At 44.0% G+C, this 11,709-nt stretch overlaps 1 protein-coding gene across 6 annotated transcripts in view; it reads left to right on the top strand.

The window, feature by feature from the left end:
* The window catches only part of VPS26C (VPS26 endosomal protein sorting factor C), a 26,356-nt gene that overhangs the window by 8,614 nt on the left and 6,033 nt on the right, over positions 1–11,709 (top strand). For 2 of the 6 annotated variants that reach the window (XM_042460059.1, XM_042460064.1), the window contains 4 exons: positions 1,414–1,488; positions 3,531–3,681; positions 4,494–4,646; positions 6,261–7,949. In XM_042460059.1, the coding sequence (XP_042315993.1) occupies positions 1,414–1,488; positions 3,531–3,681; positions 4,494–4,646; positions 6,261–6,343 (462 nt within the window). In that variant the 3' untranslated portion in view covers positions 6,344–7,949. Of the gene's footprint in view, positions 1–1,413; positions 1,489–3,530; positions 3,696–4,493; positions 4,647–6,260; positions 7,950–11,709 lie in introns of those variants that run through there. The other 4 variants (XM_042460062.1, XM_042460063.1, XM_042460060.1 and 1 more) reach the window with 4 other exon arrangements.

The following is an 11,709-nucleotide window of genomic DNA, read 5'->3' as shown; positions in this document are numbered from 1 at the left end:
TAATAATAATAATAATAATAATAATAATAATAATAATAATAATAATAATAAAGTGCCATAATTCTGTAGCATAAAAGGGCTGCAGAACTGCAATAAAGTGAGAAACTGTACATTGTTATTGTGTGCCTTCAAGTCATTTCCAACTTAATGTGACTCTCAGGTGAACCTATCAAGGAGTTTTCTTGCCAAGATTTGTCCAAAGGGGGGTTGTTTTTGCATTCCTCAGAGGATGCGAGTGTTCATTGACTAAGGCCACCAAGCATGTTTTCATGGTTGAGCAGATACTTGAACCCTACTCTCCAGAGTCCTGGTCCAGCTCTCAAACCACTACACCACACCAGCTCTCATACTGTACATAGTGTTACAGAAACATTTACTTCCTGCATAGTTTTTAGAAATAATGTTGGAGGGGAGTAAATATATGAAAATCTTGTCTGCAATATTTTATTTTTCATTCTAAAAGAGAATATTCCATAAATGATTTGAGTCTTGTTTTTTCTTTCTTTCATCCCCCCTTCCCCCCCAGACCAGATGGATTCTTTACCTGCATCACCTGTTCCTTTTATAATGGGATGTAACATTGTAGGGTCACACTTCACATTATTATATGGATTATAAACCTAAAGTGTGAGGGTTAAATTGCATTTTTCACTGTTGGTCTTGCTGGCTGGGGCTAATGGGAATTGTAGCCCAACAACCTTTTTGAGAGCTGATGGATCCCCAGCACTGGTCTAAAACTATACAATAATTTCTCTGGGACAATCTTCTGTATTAGAAGTATTCATCGTACTGTTGAAAAAAAATGTCTGTAGTCAGGCAAAATGTATGCTGCTGAGTAGCAATTATGTGAAGTGGTTAAGAAAGCAATTGAGATACATATTGAAGAGAAAATAAGTTGATGGTGGGAAAAATAATGAGAGATGGGAAGTCATACCAAGTCTTACAAAGTTCCAAGAAAATGGGAATTCAGTCTTTTACAGCATAGATCTTATCTTGCATATGAGAGTTCTTTTGATTTGGTACTGAAACTCTGTTAATCATGCACAAGGGGAGTGTTGTCCTAGATTCTCCCCCAAATTCTGACTCATAGGCTGCATCCGCATGGCCAAAATAATCCTGGTTGACACCACTTTTAAATGCTGTGGCTCAGTTCTATGGAATTATTTTGGCAGTGCAAATGCAGCCTTTGTCTCATAGTCCAGAACTCATTGGAAGCAGATTTCTCTCCTTAGGCTGGAGAGACTACTGCCATATCAGCTGCCAGTTAGGATGTTTGGTAACTCTCTTTGGCAACAGCTTCTGTTCCTGTAGTGATCCATGTTCTTATAACACATGAAGCTCTATAACTTCTCTGACTACATAAATGGGATGTTAAAATTACAGTTTGGACACTGCTTTGCAATTTTGTTGCAGCCTCAGAAAGGTAAACCAACCCCAAGCCCAGTGGACTTCACTATCACTCCTGAAACATTACAGAATGTAAAAGAGGTAAGACTCATCTTGCTAAAAGAGTTGCAATTACAAGTTGTGAAGGCTTAGGAAAAATTCTCACAGGAATTGTAATATGAAAAAAAGTGAAGAAGCTTGTATAGAAATTGTTAAGGAATTAGATTCCACACTACTTAGTATTTTACAGAAGCATGTGAATGTTCAGAGTGGGGTGCCTCCTTTGGTTTTGCAAGATGTTGATCAATCAAGTTGTCCTATTACTTTCAGTGCTAAGCTTCTGCATGGTTGCTATCCATTACGATATGCTTTGGAACACAAATGAAGAATTGGCCCATGGACTGGTTCTAGTTTATAGTCTTATTAATTCAGTTGATGGTGCCTCTTCCTAACTTCCACATGCTTCTTTACTCTATCATGACAGTTTATAGCTGGAAGAAATTAGGCACACTCTGTTCTTCCATTGGTACCCTGCTCTGTTACCAGGCTGGCTGGGTTGAAAGACAAACGCTTTCGTCCCCACTCATCACCGAAGCCAAGAGGTGAAAGCAGAGCGATAGATTGCTATTCCTTCCCAAGCAGCCCACTCATGTCTCTGTTAAAAATATTTGCTGGTGGGGAGAGTAGAGGATACGTTACAGTGGGCCTTGGTATCCTCTGGAGTTTGGTTCCAGGACCTGCTGTGGATACCAAAATCTGTGGATGCTCAATTCCCATTAAATACAAAGTCATAGTAAAATGGTGTCCCATATATAGAATGGCAAAATCAAGTATTGCTGTTTTGAAAGGAGAGAGAGAGAGAGAATATTTTCAAGCCGTGAATGGTTGAATCCATGGATAAAGAATCCGTGGATATGGAGGGCTAACTATAACTGAAGCCAAGGCTTGAGTGAACAATTTTGGAAAAGGGAGGCATTAAATTGGGGTGATCTTTGGAAAGGACATTAAAAGGACATTGGCTAGGATGTTTGGCCAGAATATTAAAGGGGTGTATTAATTGAAGGGAGGGCTAAGTATCCTAAAGGCACAAGATCCCATCTGATCTTGGAAACTAGGCAGGGTGGTAAGCCATAGTTAGTACAGTGGTGCCTCGGGTTACGAAATTAATTCGTTCCGCCGCGGCGTTCGTAACCCGATTTTTTTCGTAACCCGAAAAAGCCATAGCCGCTAGCGCTGGAAAGCCGCGTTTCATGCGAAAAAGCGCCGAAAAGCACCAAAAAAATTTTTCGTAAGCCGAAAAAAAAAAAACGTAACCCGGAACAGTTTTTTCCTATCTAATTTTTTCGTATCCCGGAAATTTCGTAAGGCGGTCATTTCATATCCCGGGGTACCACTGTACTTGGATTGAGGACTGCCAGAGGTGCTGTAGGCTAAATTTTAGAGGAAGGAACTGGCAAAACCATTTCTTCAGTATTCCTTGCCTAACAAAACAATATAAAATTCATAAGATCGCCATGACAGACAATTTGAAGGCACATATATACACATTAATTGAAGAAAAGCTAATGTGTAGTGGTTAGAACACTGGACTGGAACTCTGGAGAACAGGATTCAAATCCCCACTCAGCCATGGAAACCCAGTGGGTGACTTTGACAAATCACACTCATTTAGCCTCAGAGGAAGGCAAACACCCTCTGAACAAATATTGACAAGACAATACTGTTCACCTTTGGTTGCCATAAGTCAAAAATGATTTGTTTGAATGGAATGGAACTATCTTTATTGAAAGTCTTAACTGAAACAATTTATTCTAGTAGCATCTACAGTTAATAATTCCAGGTCATTGAAAATATAGTCTATATGAGTGATTTAGGATTTTAATTCTTGTTCTCCAATACTTGGGGTAGATCAAAGTCCAAGTTTTAATTAAAAGGACAATACAGATATTAGAAGTGATGTAGACAATATTTTCAGGATATTGTGTTTATTATATCTAATATGCCTTGCTTTCTTGAAGTTTGCTGTGGATTTAAAAAGTCAAAGTCCCTTGGCATGTTTCTGTGGAAAGGTAGCAGGGGGGCTGGCAAACTTAGAAATTCTTCATGAAGGTGCATCATTTGTCTTTTTACTACATTACTTTTAGAGGGCTTTGCTCCCCAAGTTTCTCATCAGAGGTCATCTCAATTCAACAAACTGCATCATAACACAGCCTCTGACAGGGGAGCTAGTGGTGGTAAACTCAGACGCTGCAGTTAAGAGTATTGAACTCCAGCTGGTACGAGTGGAAACCTGTGGTAGGTCTTTACATGTATGTATACAGTATGCATATAATTGTTCCAAACAATGTGGCTTTACTTTTTTAAAGCAGCAGAAATCTGTAATATACTTTAAGCTTAAATATTCAATTATAATTTACATGATAAAAGCTTTACATTATTTCAGTAAGAATTCTATCTTCCTTCTTGTCAGAGTCCCTCCCCTTAAAAAACTTGTGGAAGAAATATATTTGTATGTAGGTAGTCACAAGTTAATCTGTAGGATCAAAACTTGAATCCTATACACAGTCCAATTTGTGTGCTTATTGGCTGGTTGTATATTAAACGTGCTAGGCCCAGTACAGATGGGCATTTTGCGGCATCCTCACTGCGAACTAGGGCTAGATGAGGTTGGGCATTTACATGCCCAGTAGCCCTAGTATGCAAGGAGGCCGCCCTCATGGCTCATCCCCGTCTACACAGGCGACACTGTGATGGCACAAGTGTGGCACAGTGCCCAAACGGTGGTGGCTGGAAGTGATGCAATCAGAGCATGCAAGTGTGCCAATCACATCCCTTCCAGGAAGCTGCTTTCGACAGCTTGTTTTTGCTCCCGAGAGGGAGCGCATTGTTGCAACGCCATTTGGTTGCTGTGGCAACGATGTGGGACAAAGATGGGCGGCGGGGAGCTTCCCATTTGTCAAGCCCCTAGGTCTGTAATAAATCCAGTTTGGGAACTTTCTCCATACAGGAATTTTCTAACATTTGAAGCAGCTCACATTGAAATACTGTACATTAATAAGGAAAAAAATGTTGCTTTTTAACACCCCTTTTCTTCCATTCTTACAAAGGCTGTGCTGAAGGTTATGCTAGAGATGCCACTGAGATTCAGAATATTCAGATTGCTGATGGAGATGTCTGCAGAAATCTTCCCATTCCAATCTACATGGTGTTCCCTAGGCTATTTACCTGCCCCACACTAGAAACTACAAACTTCAAAGTTGGTAAGGGATAATGTATTTTGTATTATTACTAGAATGTCTCAGAGTGACCTTTAAGAAGTTACAAAGGAAAACTTGATCTAGGAGTCCAAGTAGTCCACAAGTTGAACATGAGTCAGCAGTGTGATGTGGCAGTTGAAAATGCCAATGCAATTTTAGGTTGCATCAATAAAAGTATAGAGTCTAGGTCAAGGGAAGTAATAGTGCCACTCTGTTCTGTTTTGGTCAGGCCCCACCTGGAATACTGTGTCCAGTTTGGGGCACCACAGTTCAAAAAGGATGTTGAGAAACTGGAGCGTGTCCAAAGGAGGGCGACTAAAATGGTGAAGGGTCTGGAAACCGTGCCCTATGAGGAACGACTCAGGGAGCTGGGGATGTTTAGCCTGGAGAAAAGAAGGTTAAGAGGTGATATGATAGCTCTGTTTAAATACTTGAAGGGATGTCATATTGAGGAGGGAACAAGCTTGTTTTCTGCTGCCCCAGAGAACAGGACCCGGAACAGTGGATGCAAGCTACAGGAAAAGAGATTCCACCTCAACATTAGGAGGAAATTCCTGACAGTAAGGGCTGTTTGACAGTGGAACACACTCCCTCGGAGTCTCCTTCCTTGGAGGTGTTTAAACAGAGGCTGGATGGCCATCTGTCAGGGATGCTTTGATTGAGAGTTTGTGCATGGCAGGGGGTGGACTGGATGGCCCTTGCGGTCTCTTCCAACTCTATGATTCTATGAAATACCTGAAACTAACAGTGACAATACCACTAGCTATTGAATTAGTTCTTTTTTAAGGAAGTAATTATATTTAGCAAGCTTTGTTCAGCTGGTAGACCACCACCACTTGCAAACAAATCTGAAACAGTTGATAGTTCTGACAGGCCTTGCTCATTATCTGGAATTTTCTTGAAATAATGTTCCAATGGAGCTTCTTTTTAAAATGTGACTTCCCTAGTTTCACAACAGCTTGCAGGCTGGTGTCATTGATCAAAACTGGTTAATACAAGACTTTACTAGATTGTTGGAGTATATTTTTTTGATTTTGATACGAATTGCTTCTGCTACACTACATAACATTCTGCGTGCCAAGTTTATTGAAAAATTATAGAAGAGAATGATATTCTGCCATTTGCAGTTCATGACATGACACTTACTAATCAGTCAGTCTCATTTCCCATAAGGGGAAGCAAACTTAGCTGGTTGTCCTGTTCCACAAATATATGCAGTGTCAAAAGCTGACTAAAATCCTCAATAGGTAAGTACATTGGAGGGAATAGTCTCTATATGGCCCAGGAGGGGAAAGAGAAATCCAGATTCACTGAGGTCTCTGAAACCTGTTTACCTCACTGAGGACCTGATTGTAACATATTTCAGTTAAGACTGAAAGGGGATGTAATAAGGAGTAGAAATGCAGAGACCAAGAAACATAGAAAAGGGAGAAGACCTAGATTTAACTGTTAGGCAGGAGACCAAAAAATGGGAAAAGTCACATGACTGCTCTCTATTTCTGGATGATGCCAGAGATAATGCAAATTATTTGCTTTGCATTTCAGCGTCTTCCAGAGAATTGATATTCATTATGGGATCCATGTTTATTCCACAATTGTATTGTGTTCTTCTTCTAGAATTTGAAGTGAACATTGTTGTCCTCTTGCATGATGATCACCTTATCACAGAGAACTTTCCACTGAAGCTCTGCAGGTTGTGACTAATTGGGAGAATTGTTTCAGGACTCACATTGACATCAGGTGCTTCTTGTCATTCATGAATCTAGTGGACTGGTACTGCAGAACCTAATCAAGTGGATGACTCCTAACTCAGAATTGTATGTTGTACCCTTAAGTGCCCACACAAGATCAGTATTGAATGAGAACTATATGAACTTTCTCCTTAGCAGCATTGGGAAGAAAATGTTAATTACTCATGGAAGATACAACTCTCTTGGTGAATTAATGTGCTGCACATTATATAATGTTCTCCATCTAGATTGTATCTAGATGCCTGTATTTGTACTACTGATAATATTAAAAAGGTGTAACGGTCAAATAACTATTGAGCATGCTACAGTAATAATAGTGCATTGATTTTGAAAATGTTTGCCAGTTTGGCTAAAAATAGTGTTTTAAATCTAAATATAGAATTGTGAGGCTTTCAAAGTAGTTGATGGTAAACTAGACAGCAACTGAGCTTTCAAAGCAGTTTATGTAATCTGCAGTGATAATGAAAAAAATTACCTTGAATTCTCAAAGAATTAACAACAGTTAATGAAAGCACAGGATCTGCTCCAAATATTCACTGGTTTTTATGCATGGATGCAGGCTGACACAGCACTGCCACCTTCTGGCAAATTATTAAAATGGGATTAAATTCATTTGACACAAAATATGAGAAGGTTGACTTTTAGTAGACAAGAAAAATTAGAATTGTGGTGCTGCTCCACACTCTTTGAAGGTTTCAATTGATAAACCCAATAAATTTATCCTGGTGTGACATCTCAGGACAGGGCAAAAGTGGCTGCAATCTAAATGCTATCCTTTTGCATTTCATTTATAGTACAGTGCGCCCGCGTTAAACGTGGGCGCATTATACGCTGCTTCCAGCACATGCTGAAAGCAGCACCAGAAGACGCAATGGCTTGCACATACGTGCTATTTCTTTTACGCGGGGTGTGTGTGTCTAGAACGGATCCCTGTGTAAAAGAAGGGCGCACTCTATAAATAAATCACTCCTGGTGTTCTAAACATCATAAAACCAGGAAGTTCTGATTAGTTTCTTTACACAGAGTAGTGGGAAGAATTAGCATTGTTTTGCATTTTAATACTTGCCTGAAGGTGCTTACAGTTGCCAAAGTGGGTAGATGTCACTCATGGGGAAGGGGGAGCATGAGGTGAGCTAACAAAATGTTGTAATTGGCCAATTTATTCTTAAGAGTTACACTAGTCTTCCAAGACCATTGGCTGTCATTCATCGGAGAAAATTGACATGATGAAGATATTAAAGCAAGCACAACCAAAGTTAATTTTAAACAAGATTATTTGAAAGTTGTAACTTGAGGCTTTACAGGAAATAGACGTATAGATAATCCTCTATACACTTTCCCTCCTTTTCTAACTGTTATATCAAAACAAAAAACAACAACTTCACTACATTAGGCACTGTACTGTACAAAAAGGCATATGCTCCAGAAAAAGGCTTGGAAAAATGGTATGCAAAAATGCAGAGGGGTTGTAGGGGCTTAAGTTATAAAAAAACAAAGTTTTTAAAAATGCAAAATAAAGACATTTATCTACTCCTAACCAAGGACATTGCAGAAATTATGCTAGAGTCATGTGTAATGTTCTTGGATAGTTTTTGAGAGCGCCACCATACTAGAAAAAGGGAATCTGGAATAAGAACAGGTTGCTCACCTGTAACTGTGTTTCTTCGAGTGGTCATCTGCGAATTCACACAAATGGGTTTATTCTGCGCCTGCGCAGCAATCCTCGGAAACTTCTAGAATCTCCAGGCAGAAAGTAATGTATCTTTCTGCAACTTTTTGGCGGTAGCCCCGCCCACCCATATATAAGGCCCCTGGTGGCCCGCTCCTCTTCAGTTCCGAATGAGCCGCTAATCAGCGCGGCAACAAGCGTTGTCAAATGAGCAGACACTGAGGGGATGGATGGGCGGGTTTGTGTGAATTCGCAGATGACCACTCGAAGAAACACAGTTACAGGTGAGCAACCTGTTCTTCTTCTTCATGGTCTCTGCGAATCACACAAATGGGTTTAGACTAGCGAGCTGTAGTCAGTGGAGGAGGGAGTGTCAATAACAACAAATGACATAATCAATAAAGTATGTAAACCAAACAACTGTGTTATTTATTAACAGTGTAACAGGTTTAGTCCATGGCAGAGAGTAACACTGCCCTCCCAAAGGCTGCATCATGCCTGGCCCTTGAGTCCATCCTGTAATGTCTAATGAATGTCAGTGGCTGGGACCAGACAGCTGCCTTGCACACATCCTCGAGGGGAATCCCCGTCAAAAAGGCTGAGGATGCCGCTACCGCCCTAGTTGCATGGGCTCTAGCCCGACCTGGTGGAGGCTTTCCAGCCAGTTCGTAGCAGAGGTGGATGGTGCTGGCCACCCACTTGGAGAACCTCTGCGGTGACACCGGCAGCCCCTTCTTGGTTTCGGAGTAGCACACAAAAGTCTCTCCGAACGCCTGGAAGCAGATGTCCTGTCCAGATAGAACGCCAGCGCCCTGCGGACATCCAGGGCATGGAGCTGACACTCAGAGTCTGTGGTCGGATTAGGAGCCAGAGTCGGCAAAACAATGTCCTGGTTGATGTGAAAGGCAGACACCACCTTTGGCAAGAAAGTGATGTCTGTACGGAGCACCACCTTGTCCTTATGGAAACGGAGGAAGGGCTGGTCCACCCTCGGGGCACACAGTTCACCAGCCCGACGGGCTGACGTGATAGCTACCAGGAAGGCTGTTTTCCAAGTCAGGAGTCTCAGGTCCGTGGTAGCTAAGGGCTCAAACGGTTTAGACACCAGCTGTGCCAGGACGGTGTCTAGATTCCACTGAGGTGAAGGATCTGCAACCGGTGGATGCAGATTGTTGAATCCCTTAAGGAACCTCTTTATGAGAGGGTCCCCAAACAGAGAAAGTTTGTCTCGGAGCAAATAATGGGACGAGATGGCAGAAAGGTAACACTTGATAGAACTCAAGGAGAGACCCGCTTCTGCCAGTGACATAAGAAAGTCCAGGACGACTGGGATGGAGACACAGGATGGTGGAATGTCCTTTGTCTGTAAAAAGGCAAGGAACTTATCCCATTTGTAGGCATAGGACCTTTGTGTAGATGGTCTCTGTGCTGCTTTGATGATATCCCGAACACCGGATGGAAGCGTGTTCAGGACCGAATCCTCCATGCCACCAATGGGAGAGACTGCATCTCGGGATGGTGGACTTGCCCGTCGTGCAGCGAAAGCAGGTCGGGCCGGTGTTCTAATCGGAGATGGTCCTGTGCTCGCTGTAGGAGAGGGGCGAACCACGGCTGTCTGGGCCACCACGGAGTTATCAAAATTGCGTCTGTGTGGTTCGACAACATCTTCGAGATCACCCGTGTGATCAGAGGAAATGGAGGAAAGGCATACAGGAGGCCTTGAGTCCACTTGATTTGGAAGGCATCTCCTTCTGACCCGGGCTCTCTGTACCGTGAGCAAAACCTCGGTACGTGGGCATTTAGCCGGGAGGCGAACAAGTCCAGGAGAGGGGGTCCCCAGCGATCGAAGAGTTGGGTCACCACTTCTGGATGCAGCCTCCATTCGTGGCAAGTGGAAGATGACCTGCTGAGTTGATCTGCAAGGTCGTTCTGGTCGCCTGGCAGATGGATGCACTGTAGTAGGATCTTGTGCTGTATGCACCACTCCCAGATACGGATGGTGACTGCCAACAAGGTCCTCGACTTTGTACCCCCTTGCTTGTTGAGGTAGTACATGACCGTGGTGTTGTCAGTGAGAAGAAGCACCACCTTGTCTGCGAGGACCGTCTGGAAGGCTCTGAGTGCCTTTTCCACAGCCAGCATCTCTAGGATGTTGATGTGGAGAGTGGCTTCCGCCGGTGACCACTTGTCCTTTATTGTGAGGTCCAGAGTATGGGCGCCCCATCCCTGCAGGGAGGCGTCCGTAGTCAGAGAGAGGTCCGGTTGCGGGGGTAAGAATGACATTCCCCCGCAGACGTTGTCGGGCTGGAGCCACCATCGAAGGGACTTCTGTACGGTCCTCGGGATGGTGAGCAGTTTGGTAGGCGTGTCTCGGACGGGGTCGAACACGGATAGGAACCATGATTGCAGGGGCCTGAGCCTTAGTCTGGCCCACGGTGTGACGAAGGTGGTAGAGGCCAGGTGTCCCATGGCAACTTGTACTACACGGGCCTGCAGACGTCTCTGACGCAGGCACGGCTGCAGTGACGAGCGGAGGGCCTGAAACCTTGCCTCTGGAAGGTATGCCTTCATTGACACAGAGTCCAGTGTGGTTCCAATGAAGTCGATGCGTTTGGTGGGAATCAGGTTGGACTTGTCGAGTCGAAGTTGACCTGTAGTCCCAATGCTTGAAGGAGCGACAGGGTAGACTCGAGGTGTTCGAGCAGTGTGTCTTTGGAGGGCGCTGCGAAGAGCCAGTCATCTAAGTATGGGAAGACCGTGATTCCCTTTTGACGCAGGTATGCCACCACGGGTGCCATGCACTTGGTGAAGACTCTTGGAGCTGTGGAAAGGCCGAAGGGAAGGACCTTGTACTGGTATGCCTGGAGCCCGACGGCAAAGGCGAGGAACCTGCGGTGGTCGTGCCGGATCCCTATGTGAAAGTAGGCATCTTTTAAGTCTAGAGTCACGAACAAGTGGCCTTCCTGTAGGAGTGGTAAGATAGAAGCAAGGGTTACCATCCTAAATTTCTTGCAAACAATAAAAGTATTGAGGGCTCGAAGATCCATTATGGGTCTAAAGCCAGAGTCTTTCTTAAGTACGGTGAAGTACCTGGAAAAGAAGCAGCACTTGAACTCACAGGGGGACACGGGTTCAATAGCGCCTTTGTCTAGAAGAGTGCGCACTTCGTCGAGAAGGGTGTCCGAGGGGACAGTTGAAATAAAGGCTCCAGTTGGTGGGAGCTCAGAGAACTCTAGGGCATAGCCCCTATGGACGATGTTAAGTGCCCAAGAGTCCGTGGTAATGGCGGCCCAGGTGTTAAAGAAGGGGCTCAATCTGTTGGGGGTGACGAGGTGCGTGGGGACACATCAGAATCTTTTCTTTCCTCTGCCATCTTTCTTCCTGTAACCCTGCTGGAATGTGGGCTGGGAAGACTGGTGCTTGTCAGCTGGTAAGGCAGGCGACCGAGAGGACCGGCCTTGAGGCTGAGTATCATGCTGATAGGGACGATCTTGGGGCTGGAAGCGGTACTGGCCACCTGGCTGCCAAGGGCGCTGACTAGGGTACCTCTGGCGTGAGGCCTTGTGTGCAGTGGATGACATACCGTGCTTTCTGGCCGCGGTCTTCATCCTATAACGGAAGCTGAGCTTCTCGTCTGTGTCGCGGT

Source organism: Sceloporus undulatus, chromosome 3 (assembly GCF_019175285.1).
Source record: "Sceloporus undulatus isolate JIND9_A2432 ecotype Alabama chromosome 3, SceUnd_v1.1, whole genome shotgun sequence".
Taxonomy (NCBI): Eukaryota; Metazoa; Chordata; class Lepidosauria; order Squamata; family Phrynosomatidae; genus Sceloporus; species Sceloporus undulatus.
The sequence above is the reverse complement of the archived record's forward strand: the minus strand, read 5'-3'. Positions and strand labels throughout refer to the sequence as shown.